General features: G+C 44.4%; 1 protein-coding gene across 16 annotated transcripts in view; it reads right to left on the reverse strand.

Annotated features, from left to right (window-relative positions):
* MAGI1 (membrane associated guanylate kinase, WW and PDZ domain containing 1) overlaps positions 1 to 26,768 on the reverse strand; it is a 563,313-nt gene that overhangs the window by 107,645 nt on the left and 428,900 nt on the right. For all 16 annotated transcript variants that reach the window (XM_070390955.1, XM_070390954.1, XM_070390950.1 and 13 more), the window contains exon 3: positions 10,042 to 10,161. In XM_070390955.1, coding sequence (XP_070247056.1) covers positions 10,042 to 10,161 — 120 coding nt within the window. The remainder of the gene's footprint in view (positions 1 to 10,041; positions 10,162 to 26,768) is intronic.

A 26,768-nucleotide genomic window follows, 5' to 3' on the forward strand; every position in this document is an offset into this window, starting at 1 on the left:
TTGTGCCTGGCCAATCGGCAAAGCACAGTCCTTTCTCCTCCCTTACTCCACCCCCCCCCCCCCCTATATAACCGGTCTCTGGGAGGGGTTCGGTCTCTCTTGGCCACTTGGCTAGCCGATGTGTCGGTGAGTCTGGTGGATGGAGAGCTCAAGTTAGCTTGAAATACAGATTCTTATGCTTTTGCATCGGATTGGATGGCTCCCTGATGTGGTTTCTTGGGAATCTTGAAATCTGGGCACAACAGTAAGCAGAGGTGTTATTCCCCCGATCGCTCTGGCAGTCCTCACCATCCACAGGGCTACGGCCTTCAGAGAAAACCTCTACCCAGGGGTTATCTCATTGCAGAGGTTCAACTTTCCTTTCCAGATATTTTTTTTTCACATATTAAAAAAAAAAATTCAGTTAGTGTCCAACATTTAAAAACGGAATGTTTCATATCATGCTCTCCATTTGCCACAGTTATCGGCCTCTCCAGGGCCTCAGCCACCCTCTTCACTCTCCCCCTCCCCTGCCTTACCCCGCCCTCCCACGTGAGTGCACATCCCCTCCCTTCCAGCCAACCCTCCACCTTGTCAATAGTTCGCACTCTGGTCATAAATAACCAGCCCTGCCGAGCCGTGGCACAGAGACAAACCTGACAGCACACACCAGGGACTCCCTGGGAAGAAGATATGGATCACTTAATGGTATTAAATAAAAATCATGGAAAGAATTATAAGTGATTAAAAAATTAATTTGGGTCATCACTTGGCAGGCTGCACAGTGTCTAGGAGACGGGAGACGGCTCCCCCAGCCTCCACCTTAGCCAAATCACACTTCCTGAGGTGGCCGGGCGCCCTCCCAAGCGGGAATTGTGTGCCTCTCTGTTGCTATTTGCAGAACTGGCTCCACAAGAAAACTCAACAGGCTGGAGGGGGCAGGCCCTTTGCAGCAGGAAGCCTCTGCTGCCTTAATTAACAGGCAGTCTCTGGCCACCACCAAGCCAAAGCAAACATTTTCTTCTGACATGCATTTAAAAATTAATGGGGGCTGCAAATAATTTTTAGAGCTTGATAAAATATTTAAGGAGAACCGCTCCCTGAGTTTTAAGCGAGGATGAATCAAGTCTATACTACCTCTCACTTTGCACACATTTAGTATTCACTCGTGTATTTCCTGACGGAGAAGCGTTTAATGCCAGGCACTATGGTTGGCACTGGGGACTTACTCCTCTTCAGTAGATTAAGACCAGCCAGACCCAAAGCAGTAGAAATGCCTTCTTTGGCCTCAGCCTGGCTGGTCCAGGGCTGTCCCTGGTCCCATGTTCCTTTTATAATTTTGGGGTGGGGGAGGGGAGACTTGTCTTCTTCCTACAGGACAATGTAGGACAGCATGACGGGAGCAGACGTTTCCATGGGGCAGGGTCAGCCCCAAGGGGGCAAAACACTTTTTTGGGGGGGATGAGCAAAACCTTTGCTTTTGACATGGCTACATTATAGAACATCAAGACACGGACACTGATGTAACTCCTTTTTGGCCTGGGCCCCAGGCCACACACGCCTGGCCTTGCTGGCTCCGCAGGCCCAGTTCGAGGTTGCTCTTTGCTGCTCTCTCTGCTCTCATCCCACTCGTTTTCCTTCAGCCCCACATGCACGCTGTGCCCACCTCTTCTCACGGCTGTGCACCTGCTCCTCTCTGGTTAACAGCCTTCCCTCTGCTTCCTGCGCCGTCATCACCCACTCATCCGCAGGGACAGTATCTGGCCTCACACACTGGACCAACGCCGCCCTTTCAGGTTCTTGTATGTTCTCGGGGAACCCTGTCCCTCTCCTTCCCAACGCCCTTTGCTGTATTTATCAAACTGCTTGATTAGTCAATACCTGTCTTCACCTCTAGACTTGAAGCCCTTGAAGGCAGGGACCACATCTGTTCTTAGGCGCCACCGCAGCCCCACACCCACCATGGTGCCAGGCGCGAACTGTCACTTGGGAGTTCCTTGCAGCGTGAGATACTGACGTGGGGACAGCACCCGTGGATTGCAGCATACATCGCTATGCTGCGGATCTGGTTTGTAATAGCATGACTCAGGGCAGCTTCTTTCCAGTCCAATTACATGTGAATCACCCCAGAGCCGCTTCACTTCACTTCACCACTCGCTCGCTCAGCACTTAATGGCATCATTCACAAAATCCGCATCCCTTTCTTTTCACTCTTCCTTGTCCTACCTGCTCCGCCCTACAGGACTATGACTTACGTGCACGGGACAATAGCCAACATCCTATAATAGATGTTTGCTCTTGCCAGTCAGTTGGCTTTAAATAAAAGACAGAAGAGGGCAACAGCAATTACTAGTTTTGTGACCCTGAGCAGGTAAGGCCTCCCTCTTTCCAGCTGCAGTTCCCACGGTATAAAGACAGGAATAGTACCCACCTGATATGTTTTTTGTGAATATTAAATTAGATACTGTAATAGAGTACTCAGCGATGTGCTTGGCTCTGAGTTAGCATGTGATAAACTCCGTATTCTTAAACATGCCAGATGTTGTAGGCAAATGAAAGCTTTACATAGAAGAAGAGGACATTGTGGTCCAAATACATATTCAAGAGACATTAACCAAAGTTGCATTTATTGTGCACCTACCACATGTCACTAGCCATATAGTCACTTACTGTAATCTTTATTAGCAGTCCTACAGAAAAAGGCACTAGTATTCCCATTTCATTAAAAGAAACTAAAAGTCACACAATGCATGAGTGATGACTGGTATTTCCACATAGATCTGTGCTTCTCCAACATCTCTGCTCTCACCTCACAAGTCCTGGGGGCTCTCTGAGCAGGAAGCAAGCGAACTTCCCTGGCCCCCGGCCTCCCGTCTTCCTATGCAGAGGAGCAGCCAATAGCAACACAGATGCCCTCCGGTTCCTTTCATTATCAACAGAGAACATTCATGGCAGAGTTTGCCAACAGAGCTGTCGAGGCAGAAGGCTGCCAAGGCCTGCCAAGAGCAGGGCTCCAGCCGCCTCCTTTTCCTCAATGACAAACAAGAACTCTCTTCACCCCTGCTTTTATCTGTGTGTCCCCCCAAAGTACGCCCATGGCAGCTGCTTTTTTGCAGACCTTCTAGGAAGCAAAACAATGACATTATTGAATGCTGACACCCCCCCTTCCTAATTAACATGCAGAAATATGCACCCCTTAATGGCAGTTTGAAATGTTGCCCTGGCACCACACTTCACGCCAAAGGAAGCCCTCTGCGCTGCTCACACTGTATACCAGCCTCCACTGCGCAGAGGCATTTGTAAAACAGGCGTGTTTGGAACCTCCCCCACAGAACCGTTCATCCTTTGTAAACTTTCTCACACAGAAGTCCACGGGCGGGCTGAGCAGCAACCTGTCTTGCTGAGCAAAAATGGCAACAGGAAATAAAAAGGGAAGTAAGACAAAAGGGAGATGGTGTAACTGATTTATTCCAACCACCGCATCAATAAATGAGCTCAGTGCATAACAAGGAAGTCGGACCAAAGGAAAAGCCACATTCACCCTCGTCCTCTTTGCCTTGACTGGCTTGATGTTGATTCTGTCTAGTGACAGAAAGAGAAGTTGGTTCCAGTTGCAAAGCGGAGATTAATCTTGAGCTCTATGCCTCGTGAGGGGTGATAGTTGGGAAGGGCCTTGACTCTTTTGGGGTCTATGTAAGTGTCGGTACTATAGCTGGGGGGGCTGGACAGTTTCATCCAGGAGCCCCTGGCCCCGCCTCACCACACCTGGCCTTCTTCAGTGTTTCTGATTTCAGCAAATGGTAGCAGCATATCCAGGTATGTAAGAAAGAAACGAGAAGTCATGCTAGGAGGGTTATCATCGCCTGCTTCTTTCCCTCCTTATGATAACCAGCACTTCACCAAGTCCAGCTTTTCAATCACATAAGTACCTCTGTATTTAAACACTCATTACCACCACCACTACCACCACCAATGTAGTCCAATACTAACAACTAGGGTTTCCAGATAAAATGCAAGAGAAAGTGCCAGGAAGGGAATTCCCCAGAACTCCTTGCTGTGAAACCCAGGGGAAATTGTGACTGAGACAGAAGGCTGAGGGACTTCCAGGCACTCCTCTTAATGGGCCTGCACACAGACTTACTAGTTGGTGGCTTCACTAGCTCTGAGCTCCAGCACTGGGGCAGCAGCTAGAAAGGTACCTAAAATACATGGGGAGCCCTAGCCAGTTTGGATCAGTGGGCAGAGCAACAGGAGGGCACATACAACCCACACAAGGGACACTCCTAGAGCACCAGGCTCAGGTGACCAGGGAGACCGCCCTACTGGGCCCCACAGGACACCGACTACATAAGGCCACTCTACCAAGACTGGGAGACATACCAGTTCTACCTAATCCACAGAAACAAACACACGGAGGCAGCCAAAATGAGGGACAAAGAAACATGTTCCAAACAAAAGAAGAGAACAAACTTCCAAAAAAAGAACAAAACAAAATGGAGACAAGACTCTACCAGATGCAGAGTTCAAAACACTGCTTATAAGGATGCTCAGTGATCTTAGGGGGAAAGTAGAACAACAGTGAGTGAGAACTTAAATAAAGAGATAGGCAGCATAAATATGAAGAGAGAAAACATACAAAACAACTAGTCAGAAATGAAGGGTAAAGTAAGTGAAATGAAGAATACCCTACAGGAAATCAACACCAGAGTAGAGATAGCAGAGGATTAGAATCAGCAATTTGGAAGATAAGGAAGCAGAAAACACCCAATCAGAAGAGAAAAAAAACAAAACAAAAATAAATAAATAAACAAGCATCCCCCTCGCCAATGAGAACAGTGTACGAGGCCTCTGGGACAACATCAATCATATCAACATTCTCAACATTGGGAACCAGAAGAAGAGAGAGCAAGGAAGTGAAAACCCATTTGAAGAAATAATGACGGGAAACTTCCTTCACCTGCCAAATGAAATAGACATATAAGCCCAAGAAGTGCAGAGAGTCCCAAACAAGATGAACCCAAAGAGGCCCATACCAAGGCACATCACAATTAAAATGCCAAAGGTTAAAGATAGAGGAAAACTTAAACAGCAGTTACTTACCTAAAAAGGAACTATCATAAGACTGTCAGCTGACTTCTCAACAGAAACTTAGCAGGACAGAAGGGAATGGCATGCAATACATTACTCTACCCAGCAAAGCTCTCATTTAGAATTGAGGGAGAGATAACGAGCTTTCCAAACAAGAAGTTAAAAGAGTTCGTCACCACCAACCAGTATTATATGAAACGTTAAAGGGTCTTCTTTAAGAAGAAGGAAAGAAAATACAAAAAAAAATAAAATGTCAAAAACGACATAGCTATCAACAATGACTTCAAATGTAAATTGATTAAATGCTCCAATCTGAAGACAGGTGGCTGAATAGATAAGAAAACAAGATCTTTACATATACTGCCTATAAGAGACTCACTTCAGATTCAAAGACACACAGTCTGAAAGTAAAGGGATGGAAAAAGATATTTCATGAAAATGTAAACAAACAAACAAAAAAGCCGGGGTGCAATACTTTTATCAGACAAAATAGACTTTAAAACTAAAGGCTGTAAAAATAGACAACGAAGGACCACCAATTCCACTTTCAGGTATTTAACCAAAGAAACCCAAAACACTACTTTGAAAAGATGTATGCACACCTATGTTCACTGCATTATTTACAACAGCCAATATATGAAAACAACTAAGGATCCATCAACAGATGAATGATAAAGAAGTGGTGCATGTATACAATGGACTATTTCTCAGCCAGAAAATAAATGAAATTGTGCCACCTGCAACAACATGCTATGTGAAATAAGTCAGACAGCAATAGACAAATACCACATGACTTCACTTATATGTGGACTCTAAAAAACAAAATAAATAAATAAATAGACATAGACTAAGAGATACAGAGAACAAACTGATGTTTGCTAGATTGGGAGTCGGTGGGAGATAGAGGGGCTGGGTGAAGTAGATGAAGGGAATTAAGAAGTACAAATTGGTGGTTTTAAATAGTCACAGGCATGTAAACGGCAGCACAGGGAATACAGTCAATGAGACTGTACTAGTTATTTATGGTGTCAGATGGGTCCTAGATTTAGCAGGGTGATCACTGTGTAAGTTATGTAAACGGCTAATAACTATGTTGTTATTGAAACTAATATACCATTGTATGTCAACACTAATCGAAAAGTAAAAAATCATTCTAAAAAAGGTAACTGGCATCTCTGAGCCTGACATTCTTCTTCTGCAAAGTGGGGATAAATTATAACTACCTCATGGGATTGTTGGTCAACTGAGCGAGCGAGTGAATGTAACACATTGTGAAGAGCACCCAGCACACAGTACACACCGGGTGTGTGATCAATAACGAAAAGCATGAGCGCCTTCGAAGGCAGAGCTGCTTTGGTCTTCTGACCTGGACATCACACCCTGGGGCTCAGGACAGTGACCCAAAGTAAGTGCTCAACAGATAATGGTTGAAACAAACTGTACTGGTATAAAAGGGCTTCTTTAAAACCAGACTTCTCCAGACCCTCAGGTGACAGACATAGTCAAAATAGCGTAGTGAGGGATTTATGCAGGGATGCTCACTGTCACACTGTGTACAAAAACACCTAAGTGTCCATCTACCGCAGGGCGACTGGTTAAAATAATTACGTATATTCATACACTGGGACACTGTGCAGCATTTATAAAGAATAAAGTGGCACGGTATGGGGTAATGTGGAAAGATCTCCAAAATACCTAAGTGTGAAGGGCAAGAATAGAGTGAAATGAACAAGAATACACATGTATATGTCATTCATGTGTGAGTTCGCTGAAACTTTGTACTAGAATCTGTAACCGTGGTTACCGACAGGGAGGAAGGGAAGCAACCTGGACTTAAACATGTTTAAGTTCTTTACCACATGTATTCCATCATGTACACTTATTACTCTTACTTATGAATGGTGAAGTGTCCTGTGCTGTTGCAGTACAGTTTTCCTCTCTGGAACCAGGACAAGCTGAGAGAAAAGCAGTTTGAGCAGGGAAAGTGGTGGTGAGCGCCTGGGAAGGGAGTAAAGCGGTTTTACCAGCAAACCTACTGGTTCACGGAGGCGGCCATCTAGGACCAGTCATGTGTGTAAATAAACAGTATCAGAACCGATGCTGATGGAGAACTTACATGTGTCAGACACCATGCTCAGCCTTTCCAATTAGCATCTCATTTCATCCTACCTGTGAGGAGGCACGGTCATTATCCTCATTTTTCCAAAGAGAAGTGGAGATGTGAGCATGAGGCAACTCACAGGAGGGCACAGAGCTCAGCCACTGAGGGGCTGAGAGTCAGACTCAGCAGAGCCACAGCGCAGCCTGCGCCTGCACGTCCAGCAGACAGCAGCCGCCACGAGGGGTGGCCCAGGGGGCGCAAAGGCAGAGAGAGCTCTCAAGAATCTATCCAGCCCCGTTCTTATCAGACCACCTGGCGTTTAATAAAAACTGCGCGGTGCTTTCAGCTTATAAGAGTCAACATCATAGACTCCAGTCAGTTCCAAAAATGATGAGCCATCTCGCCTGGTAAGGAAATTATACAGCCAAAAGGTCAAACACTAAAGAACACTGCTGCCAAATGCCTTCAAAATGAAGCGGATTAATCTTGGGCAGAAGAAAATTTCAACTCCCAAACAGCTAAGCAACATCCACAGAAAGACCAGGTCATGTGAGGTGATGAGGTATTTTTTGAAAAACCTTTCTCTGTTGCCATATACCAGCAGGTTGTGCTAACAATTTTTTTGTTATATCTAGGATATTCCTTTTGAGGTTTCCAGGAAAGATGTGGGGTGTGGCAGTCACATTGAGCTGGGTTGGTCCCTGGCTCTAGTATTCTGGAACCAGCTGTACAGCCTTCCAAAGGCACAGCCTCGGAGGAGGTCCTAGGTGCTACCTGCCCTCAGCATCCCCTCCACAGCGTGGTGGTAACAGCGACCTCTGCCAAGCAGTCAAATTAAATGGGAAAACACAGTGATTCCACCTATGGACCCGCAACAGAAACACCTCAATAAAATGAGCTTATTTTCCCTTTTCCCCAGACCATTTGTCCAACCCACATGCCTTTCCTTTTCAACTCAACACTCTTTGGCTTTGCATAATCACTCTTACCCTTAACCTCTCCAGAAATGTAAATGGATGTTTCTAGTTTTTATTTTAGGGGACTCTAGCTCCCCAGGAGGGCATAAGGACTGATTTCAGAAAAGGACTATTCCTTGCTGCTAACCAAGGCGGATTCACATTTGCTCTGTCCTCAGCCTTGAATTTTTAACTAGACTCACATCCCTAAGACAGCATGTTGAAGAGGCTCCGGCACTTCTCCCGCCCTCGCCTCACTCCAAGTCCTTAATGAACCCTTCTTGCTTCAGGCTTTCTGAGATTCCTTTCCCAGCCCCAAACCACCAGGAAAGTAAGACAACTGATCATTAGCAATACTCAAAGGAAATATTCCTGAGTTCACAATCAGGAATTTGACAATCATCTAAACACTGTCCAACATATGCTCAGAATTTTGAAATGAACAGCAGGTACAAAGAATATAAAGGCAGGATCAGCACCCAGACTCACAGAGGCTACTCTCACAGAAAAGCCACAATGTCCCTAACAAAAGTCAGCTTCGTACTTACCCTTTGTTTTTAAGTCTAATCTTGAAATTGCCCCAGTAATTGTCCAATAAATGCAAATGTTCAGAGTTCATAAAGATACACCATAATAATTTGACCAAATTAATAATTTGACCTAGTTAATAGCATATTATATCCTCCTGTCTCAAACAGTAACACTCAGAAGAGCAATCAAGCTGTAATATTGCTTTCAGAAAATGTAAGTTTAATTTTCCCCCACATTTGGTTTTGACCTTGCAATCTCACTTGTGGTATCTCATCCTATAGACATGATTCCACTTGTGTGAACCGATTTGTCTCCACACTACTCAATGTAATAGTATTCTGAAATATTAAAAATATTTATCAAAGGGAGCTAGTTAAATAATTATAGTATGCCCACACAAAGAGAGCATACAGCCACTTAAAAAAGAAAACAAGAAGTGCTCTGTTACTGAACTGCAAAGATTGTAAGACACACTGTTGAATAAAGTTGCATGCATGCATTATATACTACCTGTTGTGTAAAACAGGGAAGAAATAAGAACACACACATAAAACACACACATGTATTGCACACACACACACACACATTTACATAAAGAAATTTCATAACGCCAAAACCGGTTTGGCTCAGTGGATAGAGCGTCGGCCTGCGGACTGAAGGGTCCCGGGTTCGATTCCAGTCAGGGGCATGTGCCTGGGTTGCGGGCACATCCCCAGTGGGAGATGTGCAGGAGGCAGCTGATCGATGTCTCTCTCTCATCGATGTTTCTAACTCTCTATCTCTCTCCCTTCCTCTCTGTAAAAAAATCAATAAAATATATTAAAAAAAAAAAGAAATTTCATAACAGTAATCAGAAACTAAGAACATTAGTTGTAGTATTGGAAGGAAAAAGAAATGAAAATTAGGCAGGTGGTAACCGGTATATGGAAGAGATTAGTTAATGAACATTGTAAATATTTTTCTTTATGAACCATGTAAATGTATTATCTACCTGAAAAACACATTAAAATTAATTAGTGGTAAAAATGGCATTCCATTCCTTTCCATCGAGATGAAAACAACACTTCCTAAAGGTCCCATTTTGTGCTGATCGAGTCTTCTTCCCCTTCCTGCGAATACCACACATGCCCATATTGATAAACAAAACACACATATTTAAATTAATAAATTAAATCGGAAAACTTGTAGAAGGAGAAAATACCACAAAAACTAACTACTTTTAAAGAGCTACACAAAGCCTAGTCCACGTATCTTATTATTCACAGCAGGGTGACCTGCAATCTCCTCTGGTGTGCAGACCTCACTAGTGCACACAGCCCTTCTGCCCCGATGGCCTGGGTCCCCTGGGGGCTGGGAGAGGTGTCCTCGCTGCTGGGGGCAGCTCACCTTCATAGGTGCCGACCTCCAGGAGAGTCCCGCTCTGCTCGAGGTCCAGGAACTCCTTCACAGTCAGGAAGTTGTAGTCCACGCCGGGCACTTCTCCTTCCCTGGGAGAGCGGGTTGTGCCTGCAGCAGACAAGACAAAGGCACAAGAAACCATCACTCAACTAGAACAGGAAGCGCCACATCCAGGTGTAATTAAAATAACCTGTTCAGTCAGCCGGCGTACCCGGGACTTCCAGACCGATCTGCCCGGACAGGGACCTGGTGAAGACAACTTCTTTCTAAGAGGAGCGTCCCCACCTCCACCCACCTGCGCCTGGGACGCGCAGACAGGAGCGGAGAGAAACAGGGACAGCCAGGTAGCTCAGGGAGAGTTCATCCTTTTAAAAATGCAGTGAGTGAAGAAGGTGAGCTGGATTTTATACAGAAAGCATCCATAATCAGCAGCTTTGAGGATTCTGGTAACTACTAAAACGTTATCCACCCTAAGCTCAAAGCCTCCGGGGTTTATATTTTTATCACAGGCCTTGAGACTCTTGTGTTCCTCAGTACATCCGGCAAGTTCCAATGTAATGAGCCCTTTACAGAAAACAGCACCCACCACATAAACACAACCCTGGGGAAACCCGATTGCCCAGGACCTGCGCCTGGATATCTCCCAGGGACAGAATAATGCGCTGCTCTCCATGTAATTAATATGTTGGGTAAAAAGAGGCCATCCACAGTTCCGACTAGAGGGAAAGGACACTGCATTTTGCTAAAAAAGTCTCCCCAATTTAAGCTGGTTATTCTCACAACAATTAACAAATAGACCAATGCCTCTTATGAAATAACCATATCGAGCCCCTAGCGTATGTGAGTCACCAGCTCAGGTGCTGGCTGTGGGCCTATCATCTTAGTGGAGGCTCAACGAAAGCAACGTGGAGATGTGTGGTTTAGACATAAGCCAGGAAAAGAAAATAAACCAAGATGCAATTATGTAGTGTGTACTAGGAACCCATATTAAATATTATGGAAAACCAAAAAAAGCAAATCACATGATTTCGGCTCCCACCTTCAAGTTAGGGGATGTACCTGACATAGGCTCATTTTGAAAGGCCCTGTCATCCACACTGCTTAGCAGATCAATGTTTTCCTATACCATGAGCAGGGATTATCCCCCAGTCCTAGGAATGTGAAAACCACTATAACCAACTGCATGCACCTGGTGGCTCCCATGTTCCCAGCACAGTGCATTCTCTGATCACATGTGACTGACCATATCCACACGCCTGCAGTGCTATCCAGAATGTCCTTCAGTTAAAAAAACCAACATGTCTGCCTATTTTACTCAAGATAAGTGCATTTTTATATGAGCCCAATTTTCCTAATATCTGAAATCTGAGTGTTTTGAATACTGAGAATTTTCCATAGGATGATTATATTACAAATCTTTGCTTATCACCCAGCATGCTGCGCTGTCTGGTAGAGCAGCCGGCTTGTGGAGTGTCCAGAAGTCCACTCTTGTACTGTTTCCTAGTTGGTTCCATTTCTGGCTCCCCTGGCATACAATGACAATCCCTTGAGGGAGCTCACAACTTTTCAATGTATATCTCATGTCAGGCCCACAGCAGGCACCCAGAAACACCAAGAATATCACATGGTGTTGACAAGCAGGGGTCTGGAGTGAGCAATGGGCTCATGGTCTAGCTCCCCAGGTTGTGGTGTTGGGCAAGTTCCTTAGCTTCTGTTATTTTTCAGTTTCTTCATCCACAAAGTGGTGATCACAATAGTACCCCCACCATAGGTGTATTGTGTTTACTGCATGGGATGATCCTTTTAGAGGACTTAGCTCAATGATCATTAGCAGATATTATAGTTAATAAACAATAATATAGTTATTGTTACAATGAAATGAGTTAATAAAATCTTATAGAGTTCAAATGATTTATACATTTACCATTATATAGATTCTTACATTCCATTTATTTATTAAAACTAGAGGCCCAGTGCACAAATTCATGCACAGTGGCTCGTGGGGTCCTTGGCTCCTGCTCCCTTGCATTCACCCATGACTCCTCCATAGCCATGTGGACCTGTAGGCAATGGGCTGATGGACCGCAGCAGGGAGCACAGCTAAGCTAGTCTGATGCAGGATGGACACTGCTCCAATACATAACAGAAACTCTGGACACAACGTTGATTTTATCCTTACTGAAGCCCCAGCTGCACTCTTCTTTTTTTTTTTTTAAATAAATTAATTATTTATTTTTATTTTTATTTTTTTTATTGCTTAAAGTATTACAAAGGGTATTACATATGTCTCCTTTTTTCCCCCACCCTTGACAATCCCCTGGCCTCCCCTACCCCCCCGTATCTTATGTCCATTGGTTATGCTTATATGCATGCATATAAGTCCTTCAGTTGATCTCTTACCGCCCCCTCCTGCCCCCCTACCCTCCCTGGCCTTCCCGCTGCAGTTTGACAGTCTGTTTGAGGCAGCTCAGCCTCTGTATCTATTTTTGTTCATAAGTTTATAATGGTCTTTATTATCCATGAATGAGTGAGATCATGTGGTATTTTTCCTTCATTGACTGGCTTATTTCACTTAGCATAATGCTCTCCAGTTCCATCCATGCTGTTGCAAATGGTAAGAGTTCCTTCTTTTTTACAGCAGCATAGTATTCCATCGTGTAGATGTACCACAGTCTTCTAATCCATTCATCTACTGATGGGCACTTAGGCTGTTTCCAGATCTTAGCTATGGTGAATTGTGCTGCTATGAACATATGGGTGCACATATCCTTTCTGATTGGAGTTTCTGGTTTCTTGGGATATATTCCTAGGAGTGGGATCCCAGGGTCAAATGGGAGTTCCATTTTTAGTTTTTTGAGGAAGCTCCATACTGTCTCCATAGTGGCTGCACCAGTCTGCATTCCCAACAGCAGTGCACGAGCGCACTCTTCTATGACTGGACAAAGGGAAATGGGATTTTGGAAACTTAGGGATTAAATCTATGCAAATAAAAATCACTCATCCTGCGGTGCGAGTCTTGGAAAATTCTTTCCTCAGAATACTGCAAGAATTCCCCTCCCCTGAGCAACAGGTTGGGAGGGCCCCTGCCCCCCCACACTTCCACTAGCAGCAGATGAAGTGTGTAAGAAAAACAGAATAAAGACCAGCATCTAATTTTTTGACCTGGGCGAATGGGTGGTGCCATTTATGGAAATCAAGAAGATGGGGGAAATGATTTTTAGGGAAAAAGGATTTAAGAGTTTACTCTTAGAGAGATAAAGTTGGAGATGCTTATTAGACACCTAGGTGGAGAGTGTGGACAGTTGGTTATATAAACCTCAATATCAGACTGAAGGTCGGGACATAAACTTGGGAGTGATACTGAAAGGCAAGAGACCGAAAGAGCTAATCTAGGGAGAGAGTGTGAGACGAAGAAGCCGAGAAGCTTGGGCTGAGCACGAGCACCCTGTGACGTAGTAACTGGGAGAGAAGCACAGTCCTCAGTGGGGACTATGAGGCAGCAGTCAGCACAGGATGAAGGTGCGATGTTGGAGCCAAGAGAAGGTTGCTCAGCCAGCTACTTGGAAAACACGAGCAGCCGACATGATCGTGGGAAATTCCAGGCAGTGTAAGAATAGAATCTCTTTGAAACTTGCTGTGAAAGGATCTGTCCCAAATATGTTCTGTATGTTGCCATTAATTTAAGCCATCCGCGCACCCCACCCCCACCCAAGATGAGCATAAATAAAACCAAAGATTCCTTGGATTTTTAAAGTCTCCCCAACCCAGACAATGTGGTGGTTGTTTTTCCTCCTGCAGCTCTCTTATCTTTGCCATTTCTTTCAACCATGTTTTCAGAAACAACTTGTCAGATTTACGTTAAAGACAACAATCACCCATGGGTCTTCATTTCCTGAAAGGACTCAAAAAAATGACAAACTTGACAAATGCCACATTTTAGAGGAAAAATGAAACTAGCAGGTTCCCTTTCCCTCATGTAAATAAATATGCTGAGCCAGAGGGAGGGAGTGCGGGGTGGGGCAGTCTCCACCCACAAAACCTTCAGGGTTTATCACCCAGACAAAACCTTCCCACTCTGCCGGCAGCAGGAGGTGTCCTCCCTGTCACCCCCTGAGTAACCGCCTGGGTCTGGGCCAGCAGGACCAGGCCCCATTTAGTGACGCGGGAGAAAGGGCGGGCAGGGACTCCGCCTCCTCTTTTCTTCCAGCAGAATGACAGGCTGCTGCTGGACACACGCCTGGCAGATGGCATTTCAAAGGGTTTTCGGGAGCCATCTGGGGTGGGTACAATTATTGCAAACCATGCTTCTAACAAAGCCAGAAGGGTTACTTCCTGGCAGGAGAGAAGTAAAACAAATTCTATCATGTTTCTCAGGGACAGCATATTTAAAAAAAAAATCACCAGGCTGACAAACGGGTTTTCTGCGGCCTACAACACTGCCTTCTGCTCATCTAGCTAGACACCGGCCCAATGGTATCTGGTTGTTATTAGCTTTAAATAAACACAGTGCCCACCTCCCACTTGCAAAAGCAGAAAGACTACCGAGCACTAGGAAAAGAACTTCCCTTTATTGGATGCTTCCTCATGTCTCAGGCGAGGTGGTAGCGATGAATCAGGTCTATTGTATCAAATCTTCACAAGACAGACAGAATACAAGGTAAGGGTTCCATTATGCTCCTTGTACTGGTGAGGAAGCCGCGAGTCAGAGGAGTCCCCTGCCCAAGGTCACACGACAAGAGGCTGGGCAGCATGATGACCTGAGCAGAGACATTCCAACTGTGGCATCCCTCATTCCAAACCACCGCTGCCCAGTGGAACTTTCCGCCACAATAGCAACGGTCCCTGTCTGCGCCCTCTAACATCGTAGCCACTAGCCACACGTGGCCATGGGTAAGTGCCAGTGTGACCGTGGACCTGAACTTTAAGAACTTTACATCTAAAGAGCACACGTGGCCAGGGGCAACCGCCTTGGCCAGCGCAGCTCGAAACCCTAAGAGCATCTGGGCTGCCCGCACTGCACTGTGTCTGGTCCGTTGCCGCCAAAGCGTTTCGCTCTCAGAATAACAGCAAGGACCATACTTGCATTACACAGCAGACATCTCCTACGCACACAGGAAAACCTCCTTTTAAAAACTCTTCGATGCACTGAAAAATGGTCTAGGCCAGTGGTCGGCAAACTCATTAGTCAACAGAGCCAAATATCAACAGTACAACGATTGAAATTTCTTTTGAGAGCCAAATTTTTTAAACTTAAACTATATAGGTAGGTACATTGTTATTAACTTAATTAGGGTACTCCTAAGGCTTAGGAAGAGCCACATTCAAGGGGCCAAAGAGCCGCATGTGGCTCGCAAGCCGCAGTTTGCCAACCACGGGTCTAGGCTAACTCTGCTTTGTGCTAAAAATTCTATTTGGTTCCTACTGACTATGTTCTCTTAGGAAAAGCCTCCTTAGATATTTGTGACAGCACTGTCTGCAGAAAACAACAATAAGACCAACAACAAAAGCAGCCTCCCAAACAAAACATCCGAGTGCCCACGAATACGGGAGTGACTGAATGACATACGGAGAGGAAACCAGACGTAACAGTGTGGATTTTGAAAAAGTCTTACAGATACCAAATGCTAGCAAAAATATGGGGTCACTGGAACTCCCATATATACATGCTGGCAAAAATTCAAAATGATACAGCCACTGGGGAAAAAAAATTGGCAGTTTGCTAAAAAGTTAAACATCATTTTACCAAATGACCCAACAATCACACTCCTAGATATTTACCCTAGAAAAATGAAAACTTAAGTTTACACAAAAGCCTGCGTACAAATGTTTATAGCAACTTTATGCATAATCACTCAAAACTGAAAAACAACCTAAATGTCCTCCCGTTGGCGAATGGTGCATCCCTACAACAAACACCACTCAGCAAACGGCAGCCGCACACCACACGGCGAACCTCGAATACAGCGAGCTAAGGGAAAGAAAAGCCAGACTCAAGAGGCTGCACGCTGAGAGAGCCAGGGGTGGCGGGTAAACGTGCTGCCAGCTGTGGGCTGCAGGTGACCTTGAAGGGGCAGTGAGAGGGGCCTGGGAGGTGGCTGTGCTGTGTTCTGATCCCTGTGGGGGCTGAAGGGCTGTCATTTCTAAAAAAACACCCCAGAACTGGACACCGAAGGGTGAATTTCACTGCTTATCATTTTTTTGTAAGGAAACACTTAGCATTAGGTGAAGTGGAAAGTCCGTTTTGGCCTGCCACAAATAGCAACTAAAGAGAAATACAATAACAATAAAATAAAGCTATTCCACTTTGCCTAGAGCCTGAGGCACTGAGCCTGAGAACTGCATTCTCTTAGGACAAAGGGAACTGACAAACATTAGGGAGGTGTGGGATTCCTGTTAGTGCCAACGGAGACTTTCTCCTTAACACAGTTATAAGGGTTTTAGAAATTACAAAGAAAACCAGCTACTCCCTGAGGAGGGAGACCCACAGACCTTTTCTCCTAGAGAAGACTATTGGACTGAATGCTCAAGCAGCATCTCAAACGCGGCCTCGTCACCTCGCTCCTCCCAACGCCACGGTGAGCACCGTGCCAGCTCAGCTCCGCCTCTCGGGAAAACAGCGCAGAGTGGGGGGGTGCTGCGGCTGTGGACCTGGATAAACCTAGTTTCCAAGTCCAACTCCACCACTGACCTCTGTGAAGAATTTAGGTTACTCAATTTTCTCAGTCTCAGTTTCCTCACGGACAGGTGAAAGTGGAAATAATGAAAATATCTACAGCTCAGGGGTCTGTGCAAATGTCCAATCAGGCCCCAGCAATGCAGACCCCATCAGTGTCCAGCATGTAGGTCAGCATCCGAAACAAACAAGTGGTTGATGTTTACCTGGCTTTGATTTGGTTGCCTTGGAAACTGGGATGTGAACTTCAACAACACTCTTGGAGATATGCTCCTGGAGAAAAGCCTCCATGCTTATGACGTAGCCACATTACGTATTATTTTGTATTCATGCAAGATATCCCCAAAGCCAAACCTGTATCATTCTTTGGATTCTGGCCAAGTTCTGTTCTCTGGCTAGTCTTCCTGCCTGTGTACTACTTCAATCCTCGCTGTTTCCAAAGAGAAAGGAGGGAACATACACGCTACAGCTAAGCAATCGTTTCCCCAAAGGGACAGTCCGGACTCCTTGGCTCCCAAGTCATGCATGATCTCGTCCTCTTTCCATCCTCCCAGACGTGCAAACCTCCTACCACGTGCCCCGCAAACTCCTCTCCACGAATAGGTGCCTTTTTCTCAGAGAGCCGGGTCGTCAATCAAGATAAGGATGTAAATCTCCTTATTCCCAAAACAGAGATTTGGAATCAATACACCCACAGATACCGACCACGGCCTTATGCATGGCAGGGACTCTAAACACGAGCGGCTTTTCTCTGCGGCCCTCACCGTGGCAGCAGGTGGAGCCTCGAGCACGTGCCCTGTGTGTCATCTTCCTGGATTTTTTAATAAAATGCGCTCACTTTTGCTGAAGCCTCGGTGTCGTTACTACTGCTAGTTAACATGAAGTGCCCATAGGGAACTGAGGAGGGAGACCCACAGACCTTTTCTCCTAGAGAAGGTGCCGGTGCTTACACCAGTCCACCTGGCTTCGTGCTTGTGCCTCTCACATCCACCTTCCTTGGGAAGGGGGATGTGGTCCTGGCCCGTGCGGCTCAGCTGGTTGGAGCAACACCCCACACGCCGAAACGTCTCGGCTCCCATTCCCTGTCGGGGCGTGTAGGGGTGGCAGCTGATCGATGTTTCTCACATCGATGCCAGTGACTCTGTCTCTCTCTTCCTTTCTCTTTAAAATCAATGGAAACATATCCTCAGGTGAGGATTTACAAAGGGGGGTGGGGGATTGGGACTGACTGTCTATAATTGTGAGGCGTAACAGGAACACTTGGAAGGTATTCAAGGCGTGGGTGAGAAGAGCTAAAGATAGAGGGAGCACGAGGCTCAGCCCTAATATGACTGTTGGAAGCATCTCCTCATGAAAGAACACAGAGCAATACTATTATTAATAGCTACTATTGACTGAGCATTTACTAGGTGCAACTGCTAAGTAATCCTCAGATGACAGTATCCTGATGCTTGGCAAGAGTTAAGGTCTTTAGAATTACCCACTTCCCAGTGCATGCTTACTCTCTTATTCTTCTAACACCACTTCTCAAGTGCCTATCAGGTATGTGTCACATACTGTGTAAGGTAGTGGGGGGTGAGCAAGACAGAGGCAGGCCCCTCTCTGAGGAAGCTAAACGCCTTTGGGAAGGATAAAAGCAAGTAATCACAATAAAGATAAGCAAGTGAGATGATGTAGAAACTCCAAAAGGCTCTTGGAGCTCTTATCAAAGGGACCTACATGTGAGAAGACCCAGGCATGAGAGGAAAATGTTAAAGAGCGAAAAAAAACACTTCAATGTGACCACAGGAGAGAGTTGGAAGAGGTGGTCAGGGAGCCACAGGAAGGGCTGGACATATTTTGTGGCTCAAACTGAGTGTGGGGGTGGGGGCTGGAGGGGGGACAATGGGGAGGCGGTGAAACCCCAAACACTGCTACTCTCAGATGCAACAGCTGTGTTACTCAGGATGGCCACAGGAATGAATGTTCTTCAGACTGTCAGTGTCGCTGAGCATCTCACACACATGCGCGCGCACACATACACCAGCTGTGCTGTTTCCAGCAGAACAAAGCTGAGAAGGTAAGGTCCTTGTTTTCAAAGGGCTCGGGATCTACTGGGCCTGTGTCCAATCAGAATGGACGCCTTGTTATAAACGGAAAAGCAACTACAGGGGCATGACTGATTAAAACAAAAAGAAACAAAGAAGGGGGGCCTAATCCCAGGGGCGCTGGAACCAAAGCTTTGAAGCTGTTCTTTGCTGCTCCAAACTCGCTGATCAGCTAATGGCCTCCCTCCTCCACTCCCAAGGACCTGGCACCGGGTCTGGAGGCGCACCTCAGGTGTCAGCCTGACTGGGTTCAAGATGCCTGGTTACCAGTAACACGTTCTTTCTCAGTGTGTCTGTGAGAGTGTTTTCTGAAGACATTAGATCAGGGGTCCTCAAACTACGGCCCGCGGGCCACATGCAAATACAAATATTGTATTTGTTCCTGTTTTGTTTTTTTACTTCAAAATAAGATATGTGCAGTGTGCATAGGAATTTGTTCATAGTTTTTTTTAAACTATAGTCCGGCCCTCCAACGGTCTGAGGGACAGTGAACTGGCCCCGTTTAAAATGTCTGAGGACCCCTGCATTAGATGAAGTCCACGGAGAGGCATTCAGCCACCCGGTGAGGATGGGCATCAGCCAACCCGTCTGGGCCTCCGCAGAACAGAGGCAGAGGAGGGCTCCGCTCTCCGCCTGCACTGAGGCTCAGGCTCCTGCCCTCAGGCTGCCTGGCTCCTGGGTCTGGGCCTTCAGTCTCAGATCACAACTTGCACCATCGGCTCTCCTGTGTCTCCAGTAGCGAGGGCAGACTGTAGGGCAGTGATGGCAAACCTATGACACGCGTGTCAGAGGTGACAGGAAAACTCATTTTTTTGGTTGATTTTTCTTTGTTAAATGGCATTTAAATATATAAAATAAATATCAAAAATATAAGTCTTTGTTTTACTATGGTTGCAAATATCAAAAAATTTCTATATGTGACACGGCACCAGAGTTAAGTTAGGGTTTTTCAAAATGCTGACACGCCAAGCTCAAAAGTTTCGCCATCACTGCTGTAGGGCCTTAGGCCTTCATAACCATGGGAGCCAATTCCTGTAATCAAGCACTCACTCACTCACTCACTCAATCGCTCTCTCTCTACATATGTGTGCGCACACACCCTCCTGGTCTTGTTTCTCCGGAGAACCCTGGCTAATCCACAGGCAACATAAATTGATCCTTTAGAGCAGTGGTTTTCAACCTGTGGGTCGAGACCCCGTTGGCGGTCGAACGACCCTTTCACAGGGGTCGCCTAAGACCATCCTGCATATCAGATATTTACATTACGATTCATAACAGTAGCAACATTACAGTTATGAAGTAGCAACGGAAATAATTTTATGGTTGGGTCACCACATGAGGAACTGTATATAAAGGGCCAGAAGGTTGAGAACCACTGCTTTAGAGAAACACCACTTTGACTAACTTGGCATCCCTCTCTCCAAACCGCCAATCCTCACAGCCAACGTCAGGAACAGTACCCTATCCTTGTGTCCTGGTCAGTCACACAGAATACTCAGTAGTTACGTATGTCGTGAATGCAATACTACCAGGCTGCTCCACAGCGGGTGTGTAAACAGAGTTATTTCGCTGCAGCTACAACTCACATGCTTGGGATCATGTGACCCTTTCCGGTTCCACCTTGCCTGGAGGACCACTACGTGACGGAGGCACCCAAATCTCATTAACCAATCACATCTACAACACCTGAAATTGGGGCGGGCTTGGCATGTACTCCGTTGTGCTGATGATTCGGAAAAGTGCCCTGGATATCAGAGGTGGCAAGCATCTGACCTGGTGCTCAGCTTCTCTCTGAACAACTGCGACTCGGGGTGAAGAGAAAGTAGCTCTGAGTGGCAGATCCAAGTGAACTGCCAAGGTGGTTCCATAGGAACGGTTCCAATTGGCCACACATCCTTTTCTTGGAGGCCAACTGTCCTTTGTTATTACAAGACACTTGAACACGTTACCTTTTAGGGGATCCGCCCAATGACTGCTGAGTGAAACACGTCATGATACAAAGCCAGGGTGTATATTTTCCTGTGAAAGTCTTTGGCAAGCAAATAGCTCCCCAAGATGAACAAAGGCAGCTAGTCAAAAGGCAGGGACTGGCAGAAGAAGAATCAGGTTCCAGTTTCAACTCTGCACCAAGTTAATGATGCTACTGACCTTGGACAGTTTCTTTTTTAGGTACTCAAAGTCCTTACGGTGAAACAGAAAGAGTAACCATTGCCCCAATTATATCACAGAATGGTCATGAGATAACAAATGGACTCACCTACAAGGATGCAAATTACTTGGTAAATTTAGGGCATTTGAAACTTTGTTCATAACAAAAATCTGTATTTAGGCCAACTTTTATACTTTATCTGTTATCTCATTTAATCTTGGTAACAAGCCTATAAAGTAGGTACCTTTCCTACCCCCACTTCACAGATTAGAAAACATGCAGAGAGATTAGGTGACTTGCCCAAAATTACTCAGCTGGTAAGTGGCAGAGCTAGGATTTGAACCCAGGATTTCATTGCCACAGCAGCGAAAGCTCCTGTATCCAAAGAAGATACTGTAATGAGGGAACAAACTAGGGGGGAGGGGCAGCTGAATCTCTACAGCTCTGCATCTGAGAGTGAGTAAGTCATCACCTGTCCTCATCAAAGAAGGATGAGGCGGAGCTCTCAGGAGCTGTCCCACCACCTCTCAACTGGAATAAAGAGGTGAATTAGGCCAGAATCCATTGACCAGGAAAGTCAAGGAATTTCTTGCACTTGACTGTTAACCACTCTTCCTCAGCTATGTGGGGAGGAAAACTTGGCACCCACAAACTCATGAACACCCTGTATTCATGGAAAACAGGAAAGTGAAAGTTCTCAAGCTGTCATTGATTCATTTCAAACATTCAGCATTCAAGAAAAAAAGGATGAAAGTCTCTAACACGAGAGACATGCTTATCAACAATCAACTTTGCCCTGACTGGTTTGGCTCAGTGGATAGAGTGTCAGCCTGCGGACTGAAGGGTCCCAGGTTTGATTCTGGTCAAGGGCATGTACCAGGGTTGTGGGCACATCCTCAGCAGAGGGTGTGCAGGAGGCAGCTAATCGATGTTTCTCTCTCATCTATGTTTCTAACTCTCTATCCCTCTCCCTTCCTCTCTGTAAGTAATCAATACAATATATTTAAAAACCAAACAAAACAATCAACTTCTGAGGAGGGTTATCTTGAAGCATTTTTGTGCAGAAAGGAATTTGGGAAACCAGCAATGCTGTGTCCAGTACTACAGGCTGCCTATGATAAAGGGGCGCTAGGTCAGACCGACTTCTCCAGTTGGACAGGTAATCCTTTTCACTTTTTCTGAGTTCAAGACAGTGATTGATTATATAAAACTGATTCCAATGATTTCAACTAGATAATTTCAAAAGCATGTGAACCTAAATAATTATTTTGGTGAAAAGCTATAATTAATTAAGAAAATCAAGTTTCCACAAATTAGGTGACCGTAAATCCAATGTTGAGTGTTTCTAAGGCAGCTCTCTGTCTTTAGCTTAAAAAAATCAAGAGTGGACCAGCTGGCGTGGCTCAGTGGTTGAGCGACTTATGCACCAGGAGGTCAGGGCACGTGCCCGGGTTGTGGGCTCGATCCCAAGTGTGGGGCATGCAGAAGGCATCCAATCAGTGATTCTCTCTCATCATTGATGTTTCTATCTTTCTCTCCCTCTCCCTTCTTCTCTGATATCAATAAAAATATATTTTAAAAAATCAACAGTGATTATAAATGGGTCCATAGCTTCTCTTGGGGGTTATGAGCATGTTCTGAAATTAGATAGTTGCAGTCATTGCACTGTCCCAGGAATATAACACAAATACTGAACTGTGCACTCTAAATTTTATGGAATGGGCATTATATGTTAATAAAGCTGTTAAAAATAATATCAAACTACAGAGATGCAGAGACCAACAGAAAAGTCTCTGTCTTCAAGTCTGTCATAATTTAATAGAGAAACTGTTACATTTCCATGAATATTCCATGTTCATGATATGATTCATTCTTCACCAATTTATTAGCTGACTCCACTAGTTCTCCCAATACAGTATATGACCCAAGAACAGAAATTACTGACCATATTGTTATTCTCCTAAAAATCGCAAGGTTTTGGAGTTCTTTCTCTCAGAATGAAATCATTATAAGAATCTAAAATCAGACTCGTTGAGTTCAAATTCCAGCTCTGATGTTTACAAATTGTGCAACTGTGGCCAAGTTGAACATTTTAGGCACTGGTTCCTCCTCTCTACAATGGGAGTGACAGTAACACCTGCCTCATAAGGTTGTATAAGAATTGTAAAAACAACACACATAACATGCTTAGCCTCGGCATAATATGTATTCAATAAACATTAGCTATCAGCATTACCACCAGCACATACTCTCATTGCTAAAGAAAGAAAAGAAGCTAGTATTAACCATTTATCATACTGCTACCATAATGTGCAGGTTTTCCATATATATTGCCTCATTCGATGCTCCCAGGAGGGGCATTTTTTTCTCTACCATAAAATTTTCTCTTCTTAATCACCATTTTTCAAAGCTCTTCACGCAAATGTGCACAACTCCCAACCACAATTCTTTGGGTTATCATTTGATAAGAAATCAGAAAGTCAACACATCCTATAATTACCGTAACTTTAGTTGACCATTTGTTATTAAGCACTAGCAACTACCTGTAAGAAAATGACTGTTTGCTGGAATACAGTGCCCGAATTTGAGGATTTCAAGTCTCCTAATTTCATGTGATTCTTCATGATTACCTTCGGAAGGAATGGCTGTAATACATACTTATTCAACAAACACTGTGTGGCTGGATACAAAGGGAGAAATCAATTTACATCTAACACTAAGATAATGTAATCACAAGAACAAGTCAAGATGAATACAAGAAAAAGGGAGTTTGTGTTGATTTAACACAGACACTGGTTCTCCGCTGGCCTGGGCATGGTAGTTCTTAAAACCTTCTCAGGCATCTGGCCAAACATTCAACCCTGGGTAGATTTAATTTTGGTTCCCTTCGTGTACATGCACTGCCCAAAGTAAACAACACGAATGTTGTGTGATGTGTCTATGAAGCCTACACTAAGGAAAGTTATACTACTGTACTACTTATGTTTCCTTACTGAGTACTATTGCTTTTATAGTATAAAAGAAACCAGCAGGGACAGGAGAATTTCTAGGGTTATAGTTCGGTATAGTGTTAAAGGGTTACTGAGTGAAGGGTATACAAACTGGATATTTTTTCCATTTTTAAACATGAACTTTCTCTCTCTCTCTCTCTCTCTCTCTCTCTCTCTCTCTCTCTCTCTCTCTCTCTCTCTCTCTTTAAATATAGCATTCACCCTGAAAAAGCTCTATTGGCACCAAAAACTAACATTTAAAAAGTATCTTATGAGCAAAGACCAAAACTTGAGTGTCTGAACATCACTTAAGGGTGATGTTCCCAGGCAGCTGAATTCACTCTTGAGACTAGATTGCTCAGTAGCTACTTACGTTTTTTTTCCCCGTAAATGATGACATCAGCACATTCTTAGAAAAGTGAATTACTGCCTGCCTTCCCCGACCCTGGGAGCATCCATTGCCTTATCGGATGGTTGTCAAATACCTCTGTCACTGTAAGTCAGAATCCAAAACAGTATGAACTTGAAGCAATTGCAACATGATGTAGGCTCTGTTGATGAACTGTTATTGCCTTCGTTCCTATTAGTTCACTTCTCAGTGAGCAATTATAGTCTCTCATTATGTAGTATATTTCTCTTGCCACACTCCAGTTCATTTTATGTTACAGACTACACTTTCTAGATAGATGAGTCCTATAAATTATTATTTTTCACTTTGACTGTTAAGCCAAATTAGGTAGCTTTCAGAGGTGAAATTAGAGAAAATGACTAATGCTTGGAAAACGAGAACAGCACTGAATAGAAGTCTGTGGTAATGTAATCAATTTAAAAATCTGGTCTTCACCCACACTCACTTTAAAAAATTATTTCATTAGAATACTACATGAAGTATTAAATCTATTATTAGAAAATGAGTGGCCAGTTTTTAAAATGCAAAATCAAGTGGAAATCTTTATTATTATGTTACTAAGAACAATAATTATTCTATGCCTGTACTTAATAGAAATTGGCACTTTCAAAGAAGCCCTGCTTCAGAGATGTCAGGTGGTGAGCTCATTGGCTTCTAACATTCAGATCAGTTTAAGCCTCCAGAATTCTCCATAACCCAAGAATGCAAATTACACACTTGTCATCTCTACAAAGTGAGTCCAAACAAAATCGAATCAAGAATCAAATCATCAGAGGATATATTTATTGATTTCAGAGAGACAGGAAGAGAGGGAGAGAAAGAGAGAGAGGGAAAGAGAGATAGAAAGAAACTTCAATGTGAGAGAGAAACATCTATCAGCTGCCAACTGGGGAATCAAACCCAAAATCTAGGGGATGACACTCCAACCAACTAAGCCACGCAGCCAGGGCTCAATCAATGACTTTGTATTAGAGACAAAAATGTCAAGACTGAGTCTTTAAAAGATAATGCCATCACAATTGTGACATATGAACAACCTGTTCTTAAAAGAAAAAAACCCCGACAGGTTCTCTTTGTTTTTGTTTTGCTTTATTTGATATATATTAATTAAATGTCCTATCACACACTGCTCACTGGGTCTCTCTCCTGGGTTTCATCTAATTTGTCATCCCTGTCAACAGGGCCTGCTGGTCAAGGGCGAGGAGAGGGGAGAGGCAATCTTTATTTCCTGGACGTGGCAGTGGGTCTGACTGCCATTAGCTCCCTGCCAGCAGGTGATGTGATAGAGGCTCCCGAGCTCTTACAACCATCTGCACCAGATACCTGCCTCCTAACCTGTCTACCCAGCAGTTACACTCTCATCTTCTGGGAAACACACATTTTTTTCCCAGAGGGGGACAAAGAAAGTTTTTCCTAAATCCAGAAGCTGCCTACGAGGCCTGCTATAAGCCTGGCTTCTCCAAACAAAACCAGGTAACAATAGGGTATTTATTTTACAAAAATTTTACTTATTAATTTATGAAAGAGAGAGAAAAAAACATTGATCTGTTGTTCCACTTCTTTATGCATTCGTTGGTTGATTCTTGTATGTGCCCTGACGGGGGATCTAACCCGAAACCTGAGCACATGGGGACAACGCTCTACCCAACTGAGAACATGGCCAGGGCCTTTCAGTGAGCCGGCTGAGAAATCCAGAAAGCTTCTTCCCATATTAATATGTAACACATGTTACATTTGAAACAAATAGTAAGAGATTATAGCTATTCATTTTTAAAGTTAGTGACTTCACAAAATTTTGTAGAAGAATTTGGTTTTATACAGGTAAAACAGGAAACAGACATCTAAGAGGAAATAATGCTTTTCTAAACTCTTAAATGAATACCAGCTAATGCCAATTAATGACATTTTCACCAAAATAAACAGCACCAGGAAAAAAAAATTCACAAAATCGGGCCCGATCAAATTTTAGGTCAAAATGGCTAGCTTTAAAACGATACCACTTAATCTCTTATTTTGCTCTTCAGATATAAAACCTGCATGCTGTAGAAAACTATTTACTAAACACCTACTATGTGCCACAGAAGAACACAAGGAAGACAAGCATCTCCACCAGCCAGAAAGGAGCACCATGGAGAGAGAAGGATCTGAGCGCTGGCCAGGCTCCAGGCCCAGGTGAAGTCCCAGGACCTCAGGGGACTCTCAGTGCAGAATGCCACCACCCCTGCAGGCTTCCTTACCATCGGCGCTCACCCGCCAGCAGATACTCTGCAAGGAGAAAGCACTGCCTTTTGTTTTAATAACCATATCGCCACACCTGCCACTCACATGCTTCAGGTAACATGAATACGGAAAATGAGTGTGAGAAAACACCCCCAAATTTACTGATGCACAATTCAGAAATCTTTAC

This window comes from Myotis yumanensis, unplaced genomic scaffold, assembly GCF_028538775.1.
Source record: "Myotis yumanensis isolate MYYU_CA2020_CCGP unplaced genomic scaffold, mMyoYum1.0.hap1 SCAF_14, whole genome shotgun sequence".
Lineage (NCBI taxonomy): Eukaryota > Metazoa > Chordata > Mammalia > Chiroptera > Vespertilionidae > Myotis > Myotis yumanensis.